Source organism: Oryzias latipes, chromosome 5 (genome assembly GCF_053564925.1).
Source record: "Oryzias latipes strain Hd-rR chromosome 5, Olatipes_Hd-rR_3.1".
NCBI lineage: Eukaryota > Metazoa > Chordata > Actinopteri > Beloniformes > Adrianichthyidae > Oryzias > Oryzias latipes.
In genome coordinates, this window is record NC_136241.1 from 8792239 (window position 1) to 8820194 (window position 27956).

General features: G+C 40.2%; 2 protein-coding genes across 3 annotated transcripts in view; one reads left to right on the forward strand and one right to left on the reverse strand.

Moving 5' to 3' along the window:
- Positions 1–21785, reverse strand: part of tex264b (testis expressed 264, ER-phagy receptor b) — a 45097-nt gene extending 23312 nt beyond the window's left edge. The window contains exons 1-2 of one of the 2 annotated variants that reach the window (XM_004068731.5): positions 21319–21785; positions 5951–6169 (exon numbers count right to left, since the gene is read on the reverse strand). In XM_004068731.5, coding sequence (XP_004068779.1) covers positions 5951–6169; positions 21319–21579 — 480 coding nt within the window. In that variant the 5' untranslated portion in view covers positions 21580–21785. Of the gene's footprint in view, positions 1–5950; positions 6170–15953; positions 16080–21318 lie in introns of those variants that run through there. The other variant, XM_078947013.1, reaches the window with a different exon arrangement.
- A 4495-nt stretch (positions 21786–26280) lies between these two features.
- On the forward strand, positions 26281–27779 carry brk1 (BRICK1 subunit of SCAR/WAVE actin nucleating complex). Its single transcript, XM_004068608.4, has 3 exons — positions 26281–26482; positions 26818–26900; positions 26977–27779. The coding sequence occupies exons 1-3, from the start codon at positions 26365–26367 to the stop codon at positions 27001–27003; spliced, it is 228 nt and encodes a 75-aa protein (XP_004068656.1). The 5' UTR covers positions 26281–26364; the 3' UTR covers positions 27004–27779.
- Positions 27780–27956: the final 177 nt, after the last annotated feature.

Here is a 27956-nt window from a genome sequence, read left to right on the forward strand (position 1 = left end):
TGTTTAACAGACAGAAATCCTTCTGCCAAGACGAGCGAGGCATGCTAAATGCCGATCAGCTTGTTTGAAAAGGTCTCGTCACTGGGGATGTGTGTTAGCTATCAACTGAATATTTGATTCAAAGAAAAAGAATAAAACAAAGAAAGGCTTTCATTTTTAGTTATTAATTCCTGCTTCTCATCATAGTATTTTTTCCAAAAGACTCGTACTCTGTGCTGTTTTAACTTCATTTTGAATTCAATAAAGTTCATTGTGTCTGTGTATGTTAACTGACTTTTTTGGTTCTTCTATTATCAGACAAGGTTGTGTTTTTTCACACACCTTACATGTTTTGACGGATGTCTTCCGTCTGAATAATGTGTCATTATGGGGATAATGAAGACGGAAGACCTCCGTCCAAACATGTAAGGTGTGTAAAAAAAACACAACCGTGTCTGATAACAGAAGAACCAAAGAATTCAGTTCATTTTTAATATTTCGACTTTTGACTCAATTTTAGTGGTATTTTTATTGCAATAGATCCTCTATTTGAACCAGTCAAATAAATCCATGATCCTAATTTTAACACCTAAATTTGACCTTTTAGTGACTAGAACTTTCTTTTTAGTGAACATTTTTTCCAGCAGATGTAAAAATTGTTGCAAAGTTTGATATTAGAATGAAGAAAAAAGCTGTTTGTCAAAAAAAACAAAACACTTTTCTTCAGAATAAGGGTGAAAGCTGCCACAGATTTGTATATCCCCATAGTGACACATTATTTACATCTTTACCATGTTCTTAAAACTGCAATTATAGTATTTCCATACAGTCATGGTTAATCTGAACACCACCAAAGATAAGTATATTCAGTGACACATTTATATGTGTTTTTATGTATTTAGAACTCTGGACAAACAACATTTAATCCAAATACAGTTTAAGAATTTCACGATAGTTTATAAATAAAATAAAAATTTTACTAAAAAACAACAACTTTATTTTTAGAAAACAAGAAAGGCAGACAAAAAAAACTGTTCAAATCATCAATGACTGCTAAGGTATATTTATGTTTGGTTCAATGGGTAGATTTATGATTCTTACATAACTAAAAATAACAAAATGTGTTTTTGTAAATAGAGGTACACCATTCCAACTTGCTAGAGCCAGAACTCGATCCTGACCTTTTAAACAGGCAAAGTGTTTGTGGAGCAGAGTCAGACCCAAAGAACCTGAGCAGATGGCAGTGCAAACCAGACAAGACGCACACAAACACATTTAGCCAGCAGACACATAATGACGGAGACAACCTGTGGTGTAGCCACCTGTTTTGGCACTCCTCCCAAATTTGTGATAGTTGCAGCACCCACTGCTAATCACAGCGACTCACCCTCCCAGCATCCCCTAAAGCAGCATTCAGAGAGACTCCCGGGGAGCTATTCTTTTTGGTTTCAGGCTCCTGTCTCCTCTATGGACAATCTTCTTCTTGTCCAACAAACACAAGCCTCTGAGGTCAGAGTGGGCTGCCGGTTGCTGTACATTTATATGCTGATATCCATTGAACAGTTTTCTTTTAAAGATTTTTTGAAGCCAAAAGCAATTTTCTGTCAGTTTTTACTGTCAGAATTGTTAAAATTGGTAATGAAAGATCTATATTTGTATATAACGGACTAGTATGTGAAAGTTATTCTAGCAGATGTACCCTTTATTATCAAAAGTATTGGCTCAGGATGTCACCTGTGTAACAAATCCAGTGGTGAAATTTCCTCACTCCTAAATATTCCACAGTCAGCTCTATTATAACAACATGGAAGCGTTAAGGAGCAACAGCAACTCAGCCACTAAGTGGTAGACCACGTAAACTGACAGAGAGAGAGGTCAGCAGATTCAGACTGCATTGTGACGAGTGTGAAATTGGGTGGAGGAGGTATTATTGTATGGGCTTGTTTTTCAGTTGTTGAGCTTGGCCTCTTAATTCCAGTGAAAGGAACTCTGAATGCTTCAAGATACCAAAGCATTTTGGACAATTCTATAATCCCAACCTTGTGGGAACAGTATGGGGTGTTCCTCTACCAAAGCACAAAGCAAGGTCCATGAAGACATGGATGACAGAGTCTGGTGTGGATGAATTTGACTGGCCTGACCAGACCTGACCTGAACCCCATAGAACACCTTTGGGATGAATTAGAGCAGAGAAGTGTGTGACCTCATCAACGCACTTATGGAAAAATGGTCCAAATTTCCTAAAAACACACTCCTCAACCTTGTGGACCACCTTCCCAGAAGAGTTGAAGCTGCAATAGCTGCAAAAGGTGGACCAACATCATTTTGAACTCAATGGGTTTGGAATGGGATGGCACTCCAGTTCATATGTGAGTCAAGAAAGGTCAGCAAAAATTGGAGCTTATTCAGTCTCAATATTATATGCACATAATTCACAAAAATATATTTATGCAAACATGTAATATAAATTCACAAATCCACATGAAATTATAAAATGCCTCTCATTTATGAATCTATTAATATTTTAGAGAGAAATGGGTGCAGTAAATTATGAGACTCTTCTAACGTGCCAAATATCATCATTGGTTAATGAATCTGTCGATCAAATTCATCAGCTAACCAGGTGTGTTCGCTATCAGCCAATCATATGGATCTATATATCATTCCTTCATTAGTTTTTCAAATTAAAATCAACAATGAAAAAGAAACAAAAAATACTGCTGGATGTTATGATCAATGTCTGAACAACAGAAAAACAAATAATAGATTAAAAGTGGAGCAAACAGATTGTGAACATTTGAATTATTTCTTCCAGTTCTGTTATCAAAGGAATTAGATACTTTATTGGGGTTTTTTGCAACAGAAAAATAATGGCCCTAAAGCCATGACAACTGAAATTACTTCCATCATTTTCCAGGTATAAATCAGTATCCGTCAGTGGTGGGCCGTGTTCACTGAGGCCTAAAAAAAAGCCCTAAAAATTTCTGAATCATGCGTTAATTATATTTTGTCCATGCATACTCATTAAATCATTCCAAGTGGTCTGTCCAATCCCTTTTATTGTGTTTATGATGCTTATGCTGCTTCCAGACAGACGTATTTTCATATTGGAGCATTTAACCAATCGCATTTCAGCTGTCCTTTGTTACCAGGCAGTGTCAGAGCTAAAGAGGCCTTCAATATGAGTGCTGAAGGTCTTGTAATTCAAGATCAATGTCGGACATTCGTTTCTTTCAACTAATTAGATCTTGAGTTGGTGTCAGCAGGGCCTTCTAGCAGGCTTAGACAATGTCACAGTATCAGACCTTCTGATTGGTCAGAAGATTCAGGAACACAGGAAGAATTTCCCACATGCAGCCTTGTCCAGTTTGTCACAGAGGAGCGGAGCACTTTTTGATCCGTCTCAGTTAAAAACAGAGCTGACTGTACTGTACACCATGGAGGATTTTGCAGGAAAATCTCTCAATGATCTCCATGACTTCCTTCATCAGAAAAATCCAAGTGAATCATGAGCAGCCGTACAGATTTGTGTGTTTGCCGCTGACCATCCCTGTGTCCACTGCAACTGTCGAGCGAACATTTTTGGGTCTACATGCATTAAAACCTATGCAGAAACACAACTGGACAGACTCCGCTTGATGGCAATAGAAAAGGACGTCTTGATGGAACTGAAGCACGCTAATCTACATGACAGGGTGATCGAACTGTTTTTGAGGAAAGGGAGGAGGATGCATTTTGCCTTTAAATAATCTGATTTTTTGATGAGTGAAATGAAAATATCATAATAAATAATATTCCAAATTTATGTGGTTATTTTCAATGTTTTTTGCTGGCTGTAGTTGCATAATGAGATTTGTTTACTGTTTTGTTTATTCCGTTTATTTAGAGGCATTTATTGTGGCTACAGGAATTTTTAATCTGAAAAGCAAAACTCGTTTCTGCATCAAACAATGGTTGATGAGGGGTTGAGTGATTCAGACACAGCACTGCTGAAGGCCAAGGAGTGTAGAGCACAGTCCTGTCATGGTTTGAGTTTGTTTTGTCTTGGTTTTTGCTTTTGTTCTTGTTCTGTCTTGTTTGGTTCTGTTTCCTGTTTTATTTTGAAAGGGTTCCTGTCTTGTCATGTCTTCAGTTTTACTTCCTTGGTCCCCAAATGCCCTGATCATGTTCACCTGTGTCTTGTCTGCCCTGCCTGTATATAAGTCTTGTCTCTGCCTTCCTCTTGTGCTGGTCCATTAGCTTTTGTCATGGAGTTAACGTCTTCATGCCTCGTCGTCCCTTCATGCCATGTTCCATGTTTCTAGCCACGCCACAGTGAGTTCTGTTTTTGTTTTGTCATCCTGCTCTGCAGCGCCTTTTGTTTGTCCTATTAAGCCCTCTAGTCTTGGAACCGTTTGCCTCCCGCCTCTGCATCTGGGTCCTACCTGCTCTCGAGCCCCCCCTCACCGTGAAAAGTCCACCACTGGTACCAGTAAATGACGCGACTTCAGTCCACGTTCTGCGTCTTTAACGTGTTCTTTTTTCCACAGCTGCTTCAAACAGACCTAGCTGGTGTAACGGTGGATGATTTTTAAGACTTATAAGTTAACGTTTTATCAGGAACCTAGCTTAGCTTCAGATCTTCTGGGTGACTGTCGACTGATGTTTTCAATCTTTTGCTCCATTTTCAAAAGGTGTGTAAATGTGAAGATTAAAACACAATCCATTATTTGTTTTTCTGTTGTTCAGACATTGGTCTTAACATGCAGCAGTCTTTTTACCGCTGATTTTAATTTGAAAAACTAATGAAGGAATGATATATAGATCCATCCGATTGGCTGATAGCGAACACACCTGGTTAGCTGATGAATTTGATCGACAGATTCATAAACCAATGATGATATTTGGCACGTTAGAAGAGGTATAATATTCACTGCACCCATTTCTCTCACATATATTGAGGGATTCACAAATGAGGCACTTTGTAAATGCACATTCTGTGATTCCTATGATCTCTGAGTTTATATTACAAGTGTACAATTATATACGTGCAACGGTTTCTATGATTTTTTTTTAAAGAAATAATTCATGTGGATTTCTGAATTTATTTATTTTTTTTGCGTGTTTGCATAAATATATATTTGTGAACCAGAGCGTCTGTGTTTGTGAAACATTTGTAGCAATTTTGATTATTGAGACTGAATTAACTCCAAAAAATTGCCTCCATAGTCTTGTTGAAACTTAGGTTATATCAGACACTTACGAAGCAAACTAAAATGAGACACAACAGAAATAACCACAACAAAAGACAGAAGTATTACAAAATAAAACCAAATAAATACTTTAAATTTTATAGTACTCAAAATATTCAGGCTGTATAGAGCTTTTTACAAACTTCAAGAATTCAAATTGAATCTAGACACTTTTCTTCATTACAGCTTTATATTTATATGGTTTAAGGACCCACTCAAATGAAAAGTTTGCATTTTTGCTTGAAGGAGGACATATATGAAGAAAATTAAACTTAAAACTGTATTTCTCAATATATCTCTATTCAAATCATCAAGAATGAGAGGCAGACAAAAAATGTCGCTTTGAAAAGAGCGCAAAGAGACAAACAGATCTATGTACGTTTTTGTTGTCCTCAGCTGAGAATCTGGCTTAAAACTGTACGCCTGGATAGCTCTGATATTGCTTGCCATTTTTGTGTCACCACAAATGTTTGTAAGCTGGCAGCGGAGCGTGTGAACAGATGGTTAATGGGAAGTAGGGGTGGGCTTACTCCAAGTCAACAGTCCAGCGCACAACTCAGAGGTGAATATCTGATAAACTATTCTGATGTTTATTAAAATAAAGTTTATACGTTATTTGAATGAATCAATCTGTTTCCCAAATTCATTTTACTCGTCAAACTATTTTTAAATGTTTCAGGAAACGAATTATGACTTTTTTCAGCAACAAATGACAGTAAAGGCCCTAAAAAGTGTATTACCTTGATATATTTTTCCAGTTTTGGGTAGACTTTTAGCCTGAAGAGAACAGAAAGATATGTCCTGTAGGGGAACGAGGTCGTGACCACGTGCATGGCTTCCGGAAAGGAAAAGATGTTAAAGCCTGCTGCCTCGTATTTCCGCAGGAGCTCCGTGTCGATTTGACGCCCCTCCTCACTCAGGATGCTGCCTACAGCATAGCAACAATGCTTACCGAGTACCTGAAAACAAGGAGAAAGTTAGGTATGAAGTATGAAAAGTACAGAGGTACATCAATGCAGAGCTATAATTTGTAAATGTGTAGTCTGATAATGACTAGGAAAGCTTTAGTCATCAGGAATACTTTGGGATCCAGCTATCATCAGCCATCACTTCAAAAGAAAAGCCTTGAAGGGCTAAAAATGCTTTTCAAAATAATACCTTCCACTGTTAAATTACTGTCAGCGTGGAAATACGGTCATCTAGTCTGTAAAGGAGTTTTTCTTTTCTTCCATTAGGTGAGTAATATAAAATGTTCTATTACTTTGATGAAATAATTAAAAACACCTACATTACTTATTGTATATTTAATGAGAAAAGCAGCCATGTTTAATTTATAGCACTTCAGAGGTGACTTCCATGACAGTACAGCTCATCACCTCCTTTTTTATCTTCCCATTCTCTTTCTGTCTTTATCTTTCTTTCATCTGAGCGTCAACTTGACTTATGCTGCTTGATCTCGTTATGAAAGAAGCGGTTTTCCTCTGAATCTTATTCTCTATGAAACAAAAGTCCTATACGTAACAGTGAGTAACATAAGGGGGGGCGTAAATAAAGCAAAGCAAATACTCTTTTCTTTTTTTTTTTCTAACATCGGCCAGCTGCTGGTGTCAAATTTACTTATTAATTTAAGTTGCAGTTGGATTATTTGGCAGCAAAGCAATTCTTGCTCTTTTCTCAATTTCAAACAGCCAAGTTCCCGTTAGAAGAAAAAAAGAGAGACTCTTTTTACAAATGAATACCCATGGGTCAGATGTGAGTTCCTCCTCTGTGAGCGGAGGGAAACACCGCTGACGTTTCATGGAATAAATCTACTCGTTTCTCTGTAACCCCTTGAAGGCGTCACCTTCCAGCACAGCTTTTGCACTTGACAACTAATCTTTGTCTACACAAAATCAAACGGCGGTCTGAAATTTGGTGCTCATTATGCGGCGTCACAGAGCAACAGCAGAAGGGATCTCTATACATTTCTGAACAATGATTCGCCTGGAGGACAGCGATGAAGCATCGGTTCGCTTCTGATTACTATTGCATCGAAACATTTGACAGAGATGAAACTATTTGACAATCTTATAGTTTAGACACGGCATCAATTCGTCCTAGGTAAGATGTATCAAGCTGAGATTCGACACTGTGTGTCACTAAGGTGATGACATGCAGCTGCCAGCAGACCTGGACTTTGAACCCGTTACCATGGAGACACAGACACACTGATACAGGCTTTTTTTCAGAATTCCAGGGGACCTTAGATGTTTTCAGTGACACTTGCATGTTTTTTATTCCCTGTTTGCTGTAAATCCAAAACACATGTTTGAAAATAACTGTTTGTGTGAGTATTTTTAACTATATAAGAATTAAACATTTATTTTCAAATGACAACAAATGACAGTAAAGGCCCTAAAAAGTGTATTACCTTGATGTATTTTTCCAGTTTTGGGTAGACTTTTAGCCTGAAGAGAACAGGAAGATATGTCCTATAGGGGAACGAGGTCGTGACCATTTGATTTGATTTGATTTATTTCAAGCATTGTAGTCAAAGCAATAAAAGAAATTACATGTGCATGGCTTCTGGAAACCTTCAACCTACAGACATGAAACTTTTACACACTATAGCCCAAAGCCTTGTGATACTCACAGGGGTTTAACAGTTGTGATAAGTGAGTGTTCTGAAGATATGAACATTTGTTTGGAGGTAGTAACACCCATAGAAATACATAAGGGTTCCCTGCTTAGGACTGTGTGTCGTTAGGGATTTGAGGCGCACCTGTGCTGCCAGTGTCTGTAAACACCTTCCTGTCAGACCCTTTGATGTCTTCCTGATTCGTTCTAGCACTTACAATGTTATACTCGTATTGATTTTATTCACATTCGCACACATTCATCATTTAAACAAGACTTCCAGACCCATTTTTGCATTTCTTTCAACAGTTTACACTTAACTACATGTTATGCAGTAAATGTAGAATTTCCCCATCTTTTTTAATTCCTTCAAGAGCTTTTCCTGCTTTTGCAAAGTACTGTAATGACATTATGCACTGCAGGAATGCATAATGGGAGCTAAAATGTGTTTTGTTAGTCTGCTGAACCTTAATTTAGTTTATGCTCTTGTTCAGAGGACAATTGCTAAATATGTTGCTGTACTGATCACGTGGTACTCTTCCACCTCTATAGTCTGTCTAGGGATGGGTACCGAGCCTCGTAATTACAACGCTTTATTCTTTATTTGGGGGCGGCCGTGGTGCAGCGGTAGGGCGGTCGACCCATGATCGTAAGATTGCAGGTTCGATTCCCGCCGATTCCCATGAGTCGAAGTGTCCTTGGGCAAGACTCTGAACCCCACCTTGCCTCTGGTGGTAGACGGGCGCCTGTGTTTGGCAGCGGGGCCGCCACCAGTGTGTGAATGTGTGAGTGAATGTGTGTGTGACTGGGTGAATGGGTCTGTGACTGTAAAGCGCTTTGTCCTTGTAGGAAGAAAGGCGCTATATAAGTATACACCATTTACCATTTACCATTTATTAACAAATAACAGTAACAACTAACTACTAACTGTCTTACTAATGAACTAACTATATAGGTGTTGAGTATGTGTACGTGTGTCAGTGCGCTGCCTGTGTAAGAGGAAGGAGCGTGTGCAAGTGAGAGCGCGCACAAGTGAGTTGAAGGTGCGCGCGCGTTCATGTTTGTTGTTACAGAGTGAAGGAGAAGAGTAATAAAAGGTTGCCCCCAGAAGAACGGCGATTGATTCTTTATTAAACCGCTCTGGAGTACAGCTGTGACGGTGTGGGATTTTTGATCACCGCAGTGATAAAGCGGCAAGAGTTGCGGTGTCGGGACTCTTGTTACCCCCCCCCAACACAAAATCCTCCGGCAGGCGGCCACTCAAGAACGCACGCAGCTTGTAATGGGAATGAATACAAAGGAAATTCCCCCAGAAACCTTGAAGTTTGAACACAGGACTCCCAGAAAAAGTAAATTATTAGCAAAGATGATTGTGTTTATTATAGTTCAAATCACGCACCATATGCAGAACTTTCCAAAAAAAAAAAAAGGAACGTACGGCTTTCAGCAATCTACCTGCATACTCCACCATGTTGCCCTATGCAACTGTATTTTATTTTAGACTGAAGAGTTTATTTAATTTGTTTTATATTTACATCATGTCAGCAATATGTCAAAACATTGCTGTTTATTTTTCTTTAAATAACTTTATTTTTCATGTATTCTACTAGGGTTGTGCCGATGGACGATATCATCGTCCATCGTGATGGGTGACTGACATCCCGATGGAGAGACCACCATCGTGATGCCACGCCCCCGCCACGTTGCGCGTCGACACCATAAGCCGCGGTTACATGTACAAAATATCTTGATGGGATCAATGGTCGGATTAGAATCCAACCGTGTAGATGGGCCCAGAAAAATGTTTTCAGAATATAAAAACGTTCACTAAGGTCACAATTTCGGTCGGAATAAATCATTCGCACATGCGCAGTATTCGCACATGCGCAGTTTGAAAACCGGAAGGGGATACAACTTCCGCCGAGCGGCTTTTTCCAAACTTTATTGAATGTAACAATTCAATACAAAACGATAACAGCACCGAGCGGCTATATATATTGACATGTCAGCTCGGTAAAATACGAGACGATCTTCTAAACGTGCTTTTAATAATGTTACGGTTATTATCAAACACCTGTTCGCTCATCATTTGAATTTTAATCCATGTGGTCAGTGCTTTTTCTGAACGGAGCCAGGATTAGCAGTATGCTAACACAGGCTAACAACATTAGCTTTGGGTGGCGCTGCACGTAAACGTGTAAGAATAACATCAGCCTTTATTTAGTCGGGACACAACTGGAAACACAAATCCACGTGATTGTTTGAATGTTTTCTAAGGACTGAGCGACATTTCTGCTTTGATGCTCAAACCGCTGTGTGTGCTGACGATCCGAGCTGTGCTCAGACACACGTTTAGACCCGGTTCTGAGTTCGGTTGCTTGTACCCCTAGAGCTGCGGGACGGATCGCAGTCTTAAATCTCCCACACATACCGCTCATGTACCCCCCCCCCCCCCCCCCTTCCCATCAAACACAAAGCTTTAAGTCCGCGCTCCGCCGGTCCACTTCACTAATTAAGTGCGGGAGCGACTACACTTCTTTTCTATCTTGCTTGTTACTTTTTCTGTTAAAGTCACTTCCCTAATTTAAACTGGATCATCGCGGATTAACCATTAGTTGGGAGATAAAATGAAAAAAGCAAAATAACGAATAGCAGTTATACAAGAACGAAAAATGTAAACCCCCCCCCCCCCCCCCCCCCCCCCCCCGACGATGTCATCGTCCATCCCGATGGTTGACAGCAAACATCGTCAACGGCCAAATTAGGGGACATCGCCCAACCCTATATTCTACTTTTCAAATTGGAAAAATGTATAAAGTAAAATGTTTTGTTAAAAAAACAATGTTGTTGCATAATGAGGAAATAAAACCCTTTATGTTCTTAATTTGTTTTTTATTTATATATTTTTCGTCCTCAAAAAGTAATGATAAGAGTATCATTAAAATACCGGATCGATAAGCGTAATAAGATCAATAAGAGTAGTGGTACCGTAAAAACCTTAACGATACCCATCCCTTCGTCTGTCTGACCAGTGTCATATTTTAGAGCCTAGAGGATAACGGGTTTGATTCTCCATCTGCCCACTTGTGTGTTGCAGTGTCCCTGGACAAGACACTGAATAACTTGTTCTGCCCTTGTGTATAAAGTCAACATTCGTGTCAGATGTTTGACAATTTACAATGTAACTTTGATTAGTTTCAATTGTGTGTATAGCATTGTGGGCATATTCATTTAAAGTTACGCAATGAGCCACACTTTAGGCAATGCATTTCCTTCCACCTCTCCTTTACCCCTAGTAGCACATATAGCCGCTGCAACAATGATTTTCTAAACCCGTTTAGTCTCTTTCAAGGTCCTGGGGCTGCTGGACCCTGTCCCGGCCACTCGTGAGTGAAGGCAGGGGACATCCTGGACAGGCCTCCAGTCTGTCGCAGGGCAACAACTCCCACACCCATGCACTCTCACATTCACACCTAGGGACAATTTAGAGTAACCAATTAACCAGGGCTCCAGACTAACTATTTCACTAGGAGCACAGTGGCCCCTAACTGAAAATTTTAGGGGCACAACCAGAAAATTTAGGGGCGCATACCGTAAATCAACATTCTAACCAAATCTACTAATTTCCACTGTATTACTAATAAATATTTTAATAATAGATGCAGAAATTACAATGTGCTGTTTCAAATTCAGTGTCACATTTTAATCTGAACTTTTGAAGATGCAACAAGAAGGTAAATTGACATCACCATCACTGTCATGACAGTACAAATAGGTAAAGAAAACGGATGGAAATTTATCTTTGTGACACCAAATAGGTGCAGCCAAGATGCACAATAAGTGTGTTTGAGATCACCCAGGTGAACTCAACGCTGTGCAGATCACCTGGTGTGTGACATATATTTTTGTTTTTGCTCCAACATCAACTGTCAATCATCACAAAAATATCGCGAGAAAGGGGTGGGAGCAAGGGGCAAACCTACCCGGACACAGCTGGAGGCTGAACTGACTGAAAGCTGCCCTGCAGACTACAAAACAATGCATTATGGGACATGTGTCCTGATGGTTTTTGTAGTGGAGTGATTAATTAAAATATTTTAAAATACCAATTCATTAAAAAAGGCTACATACATCACAAAACATTAAAATAATCATAAAGTATTTAATAACACAGATCACACTAAGGGGGAGAAGAATATTAAAACTAAATTGAATGTTAAGGACAACTCCAATTTCCTGTTCTCTTTCAGTCTTGCTGCAGATTCGCTTTCATCTCACAGCCCCCCCCGCCTGGTCTCCCCAATGATCCAGGCGAGGTGTCAGTTCATCTCAAACATTTCTATCGTTGCATTTTCCCCACATATTTTCAGTGTGTCTAAAACTAATGTTGTTTTTGCTCGAGCGTGTTTAAAGTTCAAGCCCCGTTAGCTGTCACGCATGTAGGTGTGGGACATTTATTCTCCTCAGCTGACCATCTCCCGCGGGAGCGGTGTGCTGCCGTAACAGCCGTGCATAAACCGTTTGATGCGCCGCCGTAACCAAAACCTAAACCTTCCTCCGGTTCTGTGCAGCCCAGAGAGAAGTTCAGCACGGACTGCATGTATTTAGAAAATTACGAGCGAATAAATACGTTCTAAAGGAAAGTAAGGAACTCCTTAATGTGGTCCGGGGAGGGAGGGGGCGGTCAGGTTTCCTGCTTTCAAACCCTGTCATTGTCACGCCCCCCAAGAGTCATATACCCCACTGTGATTAGTTGGTCAGCTTTGCGCACGACAATGAAAAAGTGTCATTCATTAAAACTGGCGGGCTGCAGTAACATTAAACCTTCATATTAAGGCGGGGACCGCAAAATTTCATCTTGGGGGCCGCAAATAGCCTGCGGGCCACGAGTTTGAGACCCCTGCTGTACACTCTGGCACTGGTACACAAGCCGCAGGTCGGAAGAACGAATCAATAGTTCGCTTACTCATAGCTCAGACGCACATATCAGGTTGTAATGATATTTGTCTCTGTTTCCTTCCCACAGATGTTTACGCGCGGTCGATTATCTCTAGGCCCCTCCCCCTACACGCATTTTAGCCACTTACAGTGGCCAGGGCTCCAGACTAACTATTTCACTAGGAGCACAGTGGCCCCTAACTGAAAATTTTAGGGGCGCAACCAGAAAATTTAGGGGCGCATACCGCAAATCAACATTCTAACCAAATCTACTAATTTCCACTGTATTACTAATGAATACTTTAATAATAGATGCAGAAATTACAATGTGCTGTTTCAAATTCAGTGTCACATTTTATTCTGCACTTTTGAAGATGCAACAAAACAAAAGCATCACTGTCATGACAGTACAAATTTATCTTTGTGACACCAAATAGGTGCAGCCAAGATGCACAATAAGCGTGTTTGAGATCACCCAGGTGAACTCAACGCTGCGCAGATCACCTGGGGCCTGTTTCAGAAAGGAGGTTCGACCAACTCTGAGGTTGAACTTGAACTCCGAGTTGGTCAATCGGGAGATTAACAACTCTGAGTTTTCTGTTTCAGAGAAGCTGATCCGAGTAAGATCAATCAACTCTGAGTGGACTGATTCGGAGGTGAGCGTGAGCACCGCGACTATAAGAAGCCATTATCAATGGAGCACAGATATCACGAGTCACCATGGCAACCGTGAAAAAAAGAGGTCTGCGTATTTTTCGCCAGCTGAACTTGACGTGCTGCTGCAGAGTTACAGTGAATATGAGCACATATTCCAGAAGAAAAGCAACACCGCTGCATCTGGAAAACAGAGACAGTTAGCGTGGAAAACATAGCTGCTCAAGTTAATGCCTAAGTTTGCATTTAAATCATTGTTATAAAATATTGGCTGTAATAACTTTTTAAATAGCGTAAGGAGTGAAATAAAAAATGGCTATATTTTGGTGTACTTTTGAAGTGTTATTCCTAGTGTAAATGCATGAAATGCTGCATAGTGTACAGAACCAATCGGGGGGGAAAAATGCATTTAACGTCGGTAATGTTCAGAGGACTTTTTTGTTAACCTTCCCCTCTTGCAAACGTTGGTCAGTTTAATATTAATACATGCAATTGTGTTTTTAAAAGTGAACTTTTGTTTAATGTTGAACCTTTCGCTGCGCGAAGACTTCTCCTTTCTTTTCTCTCGTCTTTCCGACCGTGATTTCGGGAATTCTCCTTCGGGGTTCACTTCCCGTTGGAAACCCTCAACCTCCAGAGCGGATTAAGAATGACTCCAAAACAGTTATTCTGAGAATGACACCTTCTCTTTATTTAACTAAGTGCTCCGTCCTCCGAACACACGATATATACCACGCTCTACCCCCCCCCCCCCCCCCATCTGCACCTGCACTCGCCCCTCCCCTTCTCTCTCGTGGATCGCACCCCGCTCAGCACACACACACACTGCAACACTACCCTTGTATTGATCAAGTGGTGTAGGTTTATACGGGATTAAAAAAGTAAGCAGTGCTAGAAAATTGTGTTTCCAAAAAGTAATTGTTACATTAATCTAATTCAATGTCCCTGATTTCATTTTCACGTAGATGCAATCCTGCAGGAATTAAAAGAACATGGCAGCAGCTAAAAGTGGAAAAAAAAATTGAGTCTTCTCAAAATCCTCGTACAAGGTGAATATAATTTTCTATGAATGAATGCAGCCTCCTCGTCTATTGGGTCCTCCAAAAAAGGACAAGCCATTCTTGTCACTTAGACCGTCTCTGTGTGACGGAAATGTGGGCAATGAAGGTTAAAGCGAAAAATACCGCTTCGTCTTTAAAAAGGGGAGGGGACCAGCAGAAACTTTGAGTTTGGAGAATAAAACCTGCTCCCGACCAGGTTAGGTTCACAGCATAAGTAACCATGGATACTGACTCCGAGTATAAGTTACCTCTCTTTCAGAAACGGGTTTGACTTACTCTATTTACTCTGGTTTAACAAACCTCCCATTCTGAAACGGAAAACCCAGGGTTTCCCTGATTTCAGGGTTAATGCACTCAGAGTTTACACTTAACCTCCTTTCTGAAACAGGCCCCTGGTGTGTGACATATATTTTTGTTTTTGCTCCAACATCAACTGTCAATCGAGAAAGGGGTGGGGCAAGGGGCAAACCTACCCGGACACAGCTGGAAACTGAACTGACTGAAAGCTGCCCTACAGACTACAAAACAATGCATTATGGGACATATGTCCTGATGGTTTTTGTAGTGGAGTGATTAATTAAAATAATTTAAAATACCAATTCATTAAAAAAAGGCTACATACATCACAAAACATTAAAATAATCATAAAATATATAATAACACAGATCATACTAAGGGGGAGAAGAATATTAAAACTAAATTGAATGTTAAGGACAATTCCAATTTCCTGTTCTCCTTCAGTCTTGCTGCAGATTCGCTTTCATCTCACAGCCCCCCCCCCCCCCCCCCCCCCCCCGGTCTCCCCAACGATCCAGGCGAGGTGCCGGTTCATCTCAAACACGTCTATCGTTGCATTTTCCCCACGTATTTTCAGTGTGTCTAAAACTAATGTTGTTGTTGCTCGCACGTGTTTAAAGTTCAAGCCCCGTTAGCAGTCACGCATGTAGGTGTGGGACATTTATTCTCCTCAGCTGACCCGACTCCCGCGGGACGGTGTGCTGCCGTAACAACCGCGCAGGACCGTTTTATGCGCCGCCGCAACCGTAACCAAAACCTAAACCTTCCTCCGGGTCTGTGCGGCCCAGAGAAAAGTTCAGCACGGACTGCATGTATTTAGAAAATTACGAGCGAATAAATACGTTCTAAAGGAAAGTAAGGAACTCCTTAATGTGGTCCGGGGAGGGAGGGGGCGGTCAGGTTTCCTGCTTTCAAACCCTGTCATTGTCACGCCCCCCAAGAGTCATATACCCCACTGTGATTGGTTGGTCAGCTTCGCGCACGACAATGAAAAAGTGTCATTCATTAAAACTGGCGGGCTGCAGTAACATTAAACCTTCATATTAAGGCGGGGACCGCAAATATCATCTTGGGGGCCGCAAATAGCCTGCGGGCCGCGAGTTTGAGACCCCTGCTGTACACTCTGGCACTGGTACACTAGCCGCAGGTCGGAAGAACGAATCAATAGTTCGCTTACCCATAGCTCAGACGCACATATCAGGTTTTGATATTTGTCTCTCCGTTTCCTTCCCACAGATGTTTACGCGCACTCGATTATCTCTAGGCCCCTCCCCCTCTACGCATTTTAGCCACTCACAGTGGCATTCCCTATTCTTCTCACACGCAGTGGCCGCGTCGAACACAGGCATCACGCGAGAGTGTACGTGCTCGCGTTTCATGAGTATGTGCGCGAGTGTGTGTGTCTGCCAGCGTCCGTGTGCGCTTGCGTCTCATTAATTATTTCATTGATCATTGACGTGCCCCTTCCACGTTTAATGTATAAAAAATACGAAGGGTGGGGGAAGCAAATTTACTGGTCGCGCATGTGCGACTGGATGTAAAATTCAGTCGCACACTCTCAAATTTTGGTCGCAAAATGCGACCAATTGCTCGCAGTCTGCCCTGGTGGCTTTCCCTATTCTTCTCACACGCAGTGGCCGCCTCACACACAGGCATCACGCAAGAGTGTACGTGCTCGCGTTTCATGAGTATGTGAGTGTGTGTGTCTGCCTGCGTGTGTGTGCGCTCGCGTCTCATTGATTATATCATTGATCATTGATCAAAACTCTGTGCCATGGTACTGCCAGTATCATATAAAAATGTGGATTGCTATGCTTTTTAGCGGGCTCAGATAAGAACGTGTGAAGCACTGCAGTGTGGGTCCCGGTCCCGGTCGCCCCCCCCCCTATTTAGCACCATTTAGGCTCCTGAACTGTTTAAAAGTACTGGAAAAGCTACATTAAGCAATGTTGAAAATAAACAGCACTTTATTTACTCAATCATACTTTTAGAACCTTATTGGTTGAGGCACATTCATTACATTTTTTTCTTATACTGAAAAATAGTTTGTCGTGGAAATCAGACATTGACTTTTCCCTTTCTATATTTCAAGTTACCAAAATAAAGGCACTATGTATTTGCTTGGGTAAAACCAACTTATATATAAGATACAGTTGCCGTTAACATTGTGATAATTAAATAAACTGAATTTGACAATTTTATCAAACTTTTTTTAACGTCTTTTTTTTAAGTTCTGCATATGGTGCATGATTGGAACTATAATGAACACATTAAACATATTCATCTTTGCTGATAATTTACTTTTTCTGCTAGTCATGTGTTCAGACTTCAAGGGGTTCTGGGGGAAACCTTCTATTACTGTTCTCCTACACTCCCTGCACCGCGGCTCTCACCTCTTGCACTGCGCAGCTGTCACTCCCTCTTAGAGCCACGGCTCACTCTACTTACACACACGCACGCGGTTTCAGAAGCACACATCCTTATTCTACAACAGAAGTTTCCGTCTCGCGACGAATTTAATGCGTTGTAATCATTCATTTCCATTAATACCTGCGTGCGTTCTTGAGTGTGCGACACGGCCGCCCGCCGGAGGATTTTGTGTTGGGGGGTTTATTACTGTTCTCCTTCACTCTGTAACACCAAACATGAACGCGTACTGTTAGAGTGCGATGAATATCACTACATTTTTTGTTTGGGAACTATTTTGTGCTGCGCAAAATTACGTGTCTGTATAAACAAAGGCGGAGCCTCCTGCCCCGCGTTCTTCATGGGTGTCAGACTCATGGCTACCGGAGAGGTGACAAAGTGTCTGCAGTCTTGTTTATAACTGGGCAATATATAATATTCTGAGAAGATGTCTGTACCAGAGAGCACAGGTGAGGGCTCGCTTGCAGCTAGAGAGCGGTCCGCTGCAGAAGAATCGACACACACCCCTAACACACTTGTGCGCGCTCCTTCCTCCTACACACGCAGCGCGCGGACACACATACACATAGTTTGTTCATTAGTTTGATAGGTAGTAGTTGCTGGTTACTGTTATTTGTTAATAAAGAATACTGCGTTGTAATTGCATTCATTTGCGACGCGGCCGCAGGGGTTAACCGCGCCCCCTGCTGGTTCATCACACCGTCAAAAATCCCACACCGTCAAAGATCTGGTTCTCCTGCAATTTTTCCCGCAACATTGTTCTCTGCCACTTACGGCCTTTCTGTAATAGAACAAATGTGTTGTATTATAATGAAAAACCTTTTCTGCAGTTTACATTTCTAAAAACGTCTGCAAACTTCATGCAAATAGTTTTAGAAATGTATTTAGTTTTCCTTTCAATAAATTTTAGCTCCTACAGCTAAAAGTTATGCAATCAAACGTATTCCCGCAGGTAATGCAACTTTTCTGGTTTAATTTATAATCAATTTACGAATTAATATCTTAAATTGATTTAATATTTTTTGAATTTTTACTTTTTTTTCTCTATTTGTTTTTATTGCTCAAAATTGCTTGAAATAACCCAATCAATCACACTAAAAAAAGTGTTTACCTGCTTATCAATAAAATAAATCCTATAATCAATAGTTTTTCCACCACATCTGGACAAGGATCTTTCCTGACGTTTTGATTCTTTTGAGGGTTCACAGCTGGGCCGGATCACTTCACCATCACAAGGCTTCAAACAGGCATCCCGTCAAAGAACAACCATCAAAAGCTGCATTTTCTACCCGTAGCCTTTGTTGCGCCTCTAGCTGCACTCATTACAAAACAAGAGGAATGTCTTTTGATGTTTCTTGAACAGGTTGACAACTTATTGGAGAAAAAAAGTTGTCAAATACAACTAAAGAAATCTTGCAGCTCAGTTAAACAGTTGCTGAACAGGATCTGGATTATACGTAAAGAGTGCAGAGCTCCTGTGACGTTACACCTCAAACCAGATCAGCTGAATATGGAAGAGCCTTTTTTCTGATGCGCACTGTGATAAACGCTGAGGGTGAAGTGGGCACATTTGGTCAGAGAAACACCCCGGCTTTTAAACTGTGAAGAGGTTTGTGAAGGAGAAAGGGTTTAGAGAATCAAGCCCCTAATAGTGGCTTCCAGAAAGCTGCTGTAGCCCTGTATCCATGGCGACCATCATTGGACCCACTCTATTCTTCTTAAGGCTGTTTTTTGCTTCATCAGAAGACTGATAAATGATAGTAAAAAAGTGAGAAAACCAAGAGCAGAAGATGAAACTGGCCACGCTGACACTTCTGCTTCTGTTGGCTGATCTCTTGAACGCGTCCTTCCCGCTGCAAATAACAGTGGACAGAGTCTTCTTATTTAGAGCACTCTCTGAAGCTCCTGGTGCTGCCACTGAATAGCATCCTGAGGCCCAGACGCTAATGAGCTGAGATCATTACACCAATTATTCCAGCTCAGATCAGGACTTGGCTGTGACTATGCAGAAAAACCAGGACCCAATTCTGCCTAATTGCCGGCCTGGGAAAAAAACTAAATGACAACAACAAAATGTCTCTGAAGCAAAACTGAGAAAAGTACTACGGTGTCATTCCATCAGTTTCTGTAGATGGTTTTTACCAGTTGAGCTCCTCTCGAAACGGTCAGGAGTTTTCTAGTTCAACTAAAAGAGAAATGTAAAAAAACTTAAAAAGTTGGAACTGAGTGTTTAAACATCCATTCCAATAAAAGCTGTCACTGTGTTCTTTAGTTTTTGATTTTACCATTTTTTGCCCCAAAATAAATAATTAATAATTTTTAATTTAATTTTCTAGGACATTGTTTCTGCAGAGCAGCAGCAGTTCATCAGAAATTTGATTCTGAGCTGTGGGCGGGACTATTGGCGCAGAGTAAGCCAACCCTCACTTCCCGTCATCTATTTAAACTCTTCTGCTAGCTTACAGCCACAACAAAAACGGTGAGCAACATTGGAGATATCCAGCCGTACAGTTTTGTGCCGGATGCCAGCTGGGACGAGGGAAACAAAGACGAACAAGTGAAGCAAACTTTATTCCTAAACTTTATTTATAAATGCGTCAGAATGGAGGGGAGGTTGGGACCCACCATGCGTGTTTTCTACATCATAACTACAAATAGCATTTTTTTCCATCTGCTCCTGACTCACAACAGTTTGAATAAAGAAATACTCCAAAATTTTCTAATTTTCTTTATCTCAAAAAACGTGTTATAAACACCAGAAACGCATTTTTTCAACAGAGTAGATCTTTAATCATTAGGTAATGCTTTAAGAAAGAGTGTCAACTATTGCCGTTGCTGAATTTTTGGTTTGACCCACTGTCAAGGGTCTATAGTTGGACGGCACCACATAGAAGAAACAAAAGTTCTGATGTCTTTGGCTTTAAACTGGCTGCAAGATGGGTTTTTTTAACCATCTATATTTAAAACTACAAGAATCCGAATCCGAAGTAAATATGTGCTGTGTAAAAAAAAAAAATCATCTTTGAAGACTCCTGAAGGTGGATGGGGGCGGTCCTGCCTTCATTTGACCGCTTGTTCCAGTATGAATGAGACCAGATTTCACTTGTGATAAAGTATCTGTAATCAGCATTAGGGTAGAAAAAGCTGCTGATCTGTAAAAACTAGGCAACTCCTAGTTTTCACTCGACTCTTTTATTGACTTGCTTCTTGGTAATACCACAAGTGTCAGCAGCTAATTGAAAGAAAAAAACGGATGCTCATTGCTTGTTAGAGAAGCCGTTGCATTTTCTACACTAGGCAAGGTCCCAGTTTTCCACTCCTGTACCTCCACACCTGAGTAATCCTTTTTTTGCAATGTCGGGTCATGAAAACAGACCTCTTGTGTTTGATCCTTCTTGGCGTGGCAAACTGGAATGATTTTTAAAGTTGAGGAAACAATAATACTTTGAAACCCCCAGAGTGAGCAGCGAGAAAACACATTCAGCTGCTATTGTCTCCTGCTCCCTATAGAAGCTGAATTAGAAGAAAAAAAAAAGAGAATTCCACACTAAAAACAATAAAAAACCACACATCACAGATGCATAACTGGGCAAGTGCATGTAATGTTAATAGTGATAAAGAGACACTGAAATAGTTTGATTGCTGTTTATTAAAGCAATCTCCTGGACTTTTACTTTAATAAGTAACTATATGACATGGTAATATATAGTTTTCTGGATTATGTCAGCTGCAGATTAATGTCTATAAGCACTCAAAGACAGTTAACGATCAGATCACAAGATTCTGGAAGATATATCTACAAATTTGAAATAAAAAATGACTTATAAAATTTGTGATGTACTGGACACTAAGGTTCACAATGAATATGAATGGGCTGCTGTGTAGGGATCCCTTGTTTGTTTGTTTTTACTTATGACACTTAGCAGGAGCTTTTGTCTTTAAAAAAAAAAAGAACATCACTGCCATCTAGTGGTGAGATTTATGTATGACGTACTACTGTGACACTTCTTAAAAACATTATTTTCAGTGACAAGTCACAAGAGAGATTCTAAATACGCGCCAAGACAGCAGTAAATGAAGGCCCCCTGATCATATAGTGAATCTTGAATATTTACCTTTTGGGGATCCGTGTAAAAAACTCCAATCAACAGGAGCTTCGGTCCAATACTGTGTGCCTCCCTGAACAGTGATCCGCAGTTTTTGTAGGCTCCAACTTTGAACTTATAGGCGAACGTTATCCTTTTTATTGGAGGGCAACCTGTACGCACTGTTACCTTCGTGAATAGCCCTGAGTAGAGAATATAACCGACAACCCCTAAAATAAAAAGACTGAATAGAATAACCTCCGTGCTCAGACTGAACCAGCCTGACATCATAGCGCAACACACGTCGCAGCTCCGATTATTTTGCGTCTTTCGGAAAGAAAATCTACTGTTTTACTTTTAGGCTGACATCCCAAGATGTGTGCTTTTAATTTCGCTGAGAAACACGTGCCACAACGAACTTCTTTCGCGGCATAATGGCAACGGTTAACCGACAAAGTTACTTCCTGGAAGATACCATGTGTGAAAACAATAGGGGTGACACGTGTTCTGAGTTTACAATGACTTTATTTTTTAAATTACCGGGAAAAGACGAGACATAAATGCATATATTATTTCACTTTGGAAAGTTGGAAAAAGCTAATTATATTTAAGTATTTAATATTTCCTTGGGTGGGCTACCTTATTGTTCGTCATCACTGCACGTTTAGGGTTAACTTCAAACTTAACAGGTTCTCCTCATTTTAAAACCGTTTTCGCTATGTTTAACCAATTAAAATAGACAACATAAACAAGTTGTTTGGCGCTTTTATTGTGTCTATGGTGGTTTCGAAGGAAGCACATAGAACAGACATGTCAACCCCAGTTGTGTGTTTTCTGTTCTTCTGTCCAACAGAGGGAGCAAATGAACTCCTTTTGTGTGACATTAAAACATTCAACCGTCAAATGAAAACACATGATGTAGTTGCTTTATTTATTCCTAAAAATACATTAACTTATACATTCAATGTCAAATCAAATATTTATTTATATAGAACTTTTCATATAGAACATAACACAAAGTGCTTCACACAAGAATAAACACATAAAACAAGCACAACAATATAAAAATAAAGCCCCCACACAGAACCCCTAATCCCACCCCCTTACATGATGGAGATAAACATTTGGGAAAGAGGCTGAGGACGGAGAAACTCTGTTGGTGTAAATGTTTACATCTGGAACCTCCCTCTCTGTAGACAGCTGCATGGCCAGCAGATGCAGCATTCCGGGTGGAGGCCCAGCAACATCACACCAAGGCGGCGATGCAGCCCCCCCATCTGAACGAAGCCGACCCAGACGGAGAGCATCCAACTGAGGAAGCTCTGGAAGTAAAACTGAAAATAAAAAAGAACAGAATTAGTAAAAGAAAAAAGAAATAATTGACTATAAAATGTGAAATAAAGAATATTAAAATGAATTATTAATAGTACCATGTAAAAACATAAAATACAATAAAAGTGGATCAACAAATAAATACAAAATAGATAAAAACTATTACAGATTGTATAAATAAGTAGCTAAAAGCCAGGTTGTAAAGAGCCTTTTCTTAAAAGCAACTCTGCTCTCTGCGGCTCTCTGGTCCATCGGGACACCGTTCCATAAACGACGGCCACAGGGCTGAAAAGATGCCCTTCCATAGGTTTTGGTTTTTACAGTCGGAATGGTTAGAACACCAATGCCAGAGGACATAGGGTCTGTGAGTTCATAATTGACTAAAAGATCTGCTAGATAAGAAGGCTCAAGACTGTTAAGACATTTGAAAACTATTAAAAGTATCTCAAAATCAATCCTGAAGCATATGGGGAGCCAATGCAGGGATTTCAAAATTGGGGTGATGCGAGCCCGCCTCCTGGTCTTGGTGAGAACCTGTGCAGCAGTTCTGAAGGTTCTTAAAATTGTTTTTTGGAAGACAATTTTAAGAACCCAGCTAGCAGGGCTTTACAATAATCCATTCTGCTGATGATGACAGCATGCATTAGCATCTCCATATTGGCCAGAAAGAGTAGCGAGCGGACCGTAGAGATGATAAAAACCAGTTTTAATAAATGTGGGTGTGTATGGGCGTGGGATTGTGGCCCTGCCACAGACTAGCGACCTGTCCAGGGCATGCTCTGCCTGCAGGGTACGCCTGGGTTCGGCTCCGGTAGCCCCGTGACCACAAAAGGAATAAGACGGGTTTAGAAAGTGGATGGATGGAGGGTATCCTGGAGCAATTCACACATCCACTTGTTCAAAAGTTTACCTCTGATCCGACTGGTTCCACAACATCATGCTAAAATCCTAAACTTGGATTTATTCATCCATAACACCCTCTGTTTTTGTCCTTTTCAAGACTCAAAGTGTTTATAGGCAAATAAAACAGAGAAACCAAATTCTCAGTGCAATGAAATTCTTACGTTGTTGTCTACCCTACAAACATATTTAAAAAATACGCAAAACATGTAAAAAAACACAAAATAGAGTATGAAAAACTGAGAATACAATAAGTTAAAGTGCAAAAAAAAATAAGGCAGAAATGTAATACATAACAATCTGCTATTGTCTCTTAAATTTATTTAGCATATTGAAATTAGTTTTGTCCAATATTTTGAAGTTCTGTTTTGGCTCTTTGGTGTTTGACAGTTTGGATGTATTTATTTTTGGCTGTTTTGCTTCCTAAAACTGCAGCCAGGTAAGTAGTCATCCTCCTGCACAATTAGTCACTAAAGCTTCTTGTTCTATTCTTTTTTTTTTTTTTTTAGCTTTTTGAGCAAGTTCAGCTGCTATTTGAAGGGAAGAAAAAAATCTTTAGTTTTCTTGCAATTTTTCAGATAAAATAACCATCCTTCATAAACACTGATATGTTTCTAACAGACTGCTCTCTGGCTTTGGGGGCCCCTGTGGTGGTCCTGCTGCCCCTGGCCTGGGTGGCGGATGTGATTACCTTTGGGGCGGTTGTTCTCTCTCTGCTATATCGTGTGGGTGTTGGGGGATCCTGGCTACCACTGCTGGGGCGGCCGGGGTCTTGGTGTGGGGATGACTGGGTACTCTCCCTCCTTTTTACATTCCATCATCCACCTTAGGAGAACAGAAAAACTCACAAGCGCTATCTCACCTTTGCACAAATAGTTTGTGTGACTGAATGAAATGTTTCACATGTGTTAGACTGAATGTATAAGTATGCGTGTGTGAACGTTATATGTACATGTTGACATATTTCCATGTAAACATTTTGGGAGCCAACAGGTATGTTTGTAACATTTGAGTGTGTGCGTGGACAGGCCCCGCCCCTTTTAGATTTATTATGCATCTGAATCTGACAGTAATGATTATAAACTTCCAGCAATTTGTTGCTTTATGATTTTAACCCCCCCCCCCACAGTCACCCTCCTACCCCCACCCCACCTCCCTTAAACCCCTTTTTCTTCTTCCCTTCTTTTCCATACGCTCCAACTATATATTTAATATAAATATAATTAATAGATAAAGTTTTGTCTAAATTACAAAAGGGGTTTATTCAAATATACACCTTGTGTGTCAGAAGATTCATAACTTCACGTTGTAACATTAAAATATGTCCAACACAAGAGGCCTTCGGCTCTCATCTGTTTGCTCAGCTGTTGGACAGGACAAGTTAGAAAATAAATAAATTACGGACAACTTTTTGTTCACTTTGAGACTGTTAAACAGAAAAAGAGGGCTGCTGATGGGCTAGGCAAAAAAATCAATTTTTCGATAAATTCGAATTTGTTGCAATTTATCTTGGGGGAGACTGGGATTGTGTTTTTCCAGCACTGATTTCTTGGGCTTCTGTTGTTTGGAATAAGGTCAGCCCGTCCGTTTCTTACGGAGCCCCTTAAGGGCCATTGAAAAAAAAAAATAAAAGGAAAAAAAAAATTGAAGTAAAAAGAAAGAAAAACTAACGGGTGCGCACCAGTTACTAGGTAATTTGTGCACGGAGAAATGTTTCCAAGTTACCTGGAAATGGCATTATGTGAGCTAATTGAGTTTTACTTTGCTTTTTGACTTGTCTACAAAGAGATTCCAGCTTTGCTAGCTTACCGTCACAATTACATCATCTCTGAACGTCATCTTAAATGGGTTTTAAAGTCATGTGGTTTGTTTCAAAAAGCTTTTAAAAAACTAAAGCCATTTGTTATTTGTATTAATGGCTGTTAGTAACTGGTGAAAAAAAATTTAAGTAAAAAAAACAAAAAAACAAACTGCACCCAATACTAACGGGTGCAGTTAGTTTTTTTTTTTTTTTTTTTGCTTCATAATCTTTCTTTTGTTCAATGGCCCTTTAGGGGCTCCGTAGTTTCTTGCCATACGCAGTCATTAAAATGGCAGCTAGCAAAGAGGAGCTTGTTCCCAAAATAGGAAGACTTTTTTATTTTTCCCCAGTTCTATGGTGCTGGTTGAGTTTTGTGACTTTAGACTTGGAGCAAGAAAACTGTTGGAAGGCTGTTGCTAGCAAAAGTGGGAGTATGAAACAAAGCTGTGAAACAGCCGGTCCAGTGCCTGGTCACTGCTCAGCTGAAATGCAGGCTGGTTCTGATCCAGTTCAAACATTGTTTTTTCTTTCAGTCTGTGCTTTAAAAACAATCAAACATAATGTTATGGGTCCAACTGCTCATGATTAACAACACTTTGAAGAAAGAAATACACAGAAATACATTTTTAAGCTTAACTTTCTTGATATCTTTCCTCGATTATGAGAAAATGTTAAAGGAACATGTTAAAAACACCATTTTCATTGGAGTGGGACGGAATTGTTGCCATGGATTAGCAGCCTTACACGAAGAACAAATCAGAAATTGTATCTCCATGCAAAATCAAATCATTATACAGGATTTATTGACATTTTTGAATTTTTCATGGATGAAAGTAGTGATGAATTTGCTTAAAAACTATCTGGCTGCTGTAACGCATTTTTCGTTTAACATTTGTAATAAATAATATAAATAGAAAATGAGACTTCGGTAGAATTTAAACTCTTGTCTCTGGAAACAGTGAGATCATTGCGACCGGCGCCCTCTGCTTCCTGGATGATAGCTAGCTTCGGTGCTCGGTACTGCGGGCGGAGAATCATCCAACATGGCTGGCCAGGAAGACCCAGTTCAGAGGGAGATTCACCAAGACTGGGCGAATCGAGAGTATATAGAAGTCATAACGAGCAGCATCAAAAAAATCGCCGACTTTCTGAACTCTTTCGGTAAGGTTTCGACCACCATCTTCGGCGTGAAAGCGTAGAAAGATGGCGATAGCTTGTTAAGCTAGCCCATGTTGATGTTTTTAATGGACACTCCTAGTTAGCAGTTAGCTTGCAGGCTAGCGGTTTACGAATTGAAATTTGGGAAGAGCAAAATAAAAGTTTAAATTATATCTCCGTCCAGGGTAGCTGTATTACATAACAGAATGAAGACTAAATTCCATGGGACTGTTACACTGTAAACCCGAAAAAGCTTCAAATGCTACTTTATTGTTGTCGTCACTCGACTGTTCGTTAGCAGCACCTTTAAAGGTTTTACCACATTTGAACCCAAACAGACATGTCCTGTCGATCCCGCCTGGCCACCCTCAACGAGAAGCTGACAGCGTTGGAGAGAAGGATCGAGTACATAGAGGCCAGAGTAAGCAGAACAGCCCTTCCGTGTTTCCCATTCTCAATGCTAAGCAGCTGCTACATATTTCTGTTTGTGAATGCAGGTGACAAAAGGAGAGACCCTGACCTAGAGAGGACCATGGATGGGACTTCATGTTCTCCCTGAATCTGTGTACCCATCCATCCACCACCCAGAGCTTTTGGACTGAGCGTTCTGGACTCCACCTTCCCTTTTTTAGGGGGGATCATCATAAGGACCATTTTTATATCTTGTGATTGACCTTTGTTGTGTTGTCTTCATGGCAGAATTTTGAACATAAAATGAGTCCATCTTTGGGGTGTGGCTGACTTCATTGTTATTTTTTAGAACAAAGTGGGAATCATCAAGTTTTGGTTTCAAAATGATATTCAGAAATGGACCTGCTCTAAACTTTAAGCATGCAGTGTCATAAACAAATCAGAGATTTATATAGAAAAATAGGGGTCAATTCTCATGTGCCAAGTTGAACAAGTAATTAGTTAGAGACCATTGAGGATATTTGTACAGCAAATGTTTCTGAAAATAAAGGCATTGCATTGTTTGGCTCTATTATGTTTAACTGGACTACAAAAGTCCTACTGATGTAATTATTAGGAAATGTATAAAGTTTAGTTATAAGAAACAAAATAATATTGTGCATATGGTAAGTTAGAACACGTTCATTTTGTTCACATCAATCACAGCAAACTAAGGGATGTAGGGGTTGTGTATTTTGAATTTTACAGTTTGAAATTATAGGTTTTCCTAATGTCCTTTTTTGATTCAAACTTTATGAAATAAGATTTTTTTTCTTGTTTGTTTCATGTTGGAAACGTGTAACAAATCTGTAAACTACAACTCCCAATTAAATTAAAAAAATGGCGGAAATTTGTTTGTTTTGTTACCCTTAATTCTGACTTGCAGGCCACAGAAATGGGAAGCATATTTTCTTTAAAATACAGAGGAAAAGGGTGGATCTATACAGGTTGAGGGGCCGGAAATGGGAGGATATGGAGGATGTTGGAGTGATCGAGGACGGGGATGGAAATGGACAGTTAGTTCCAT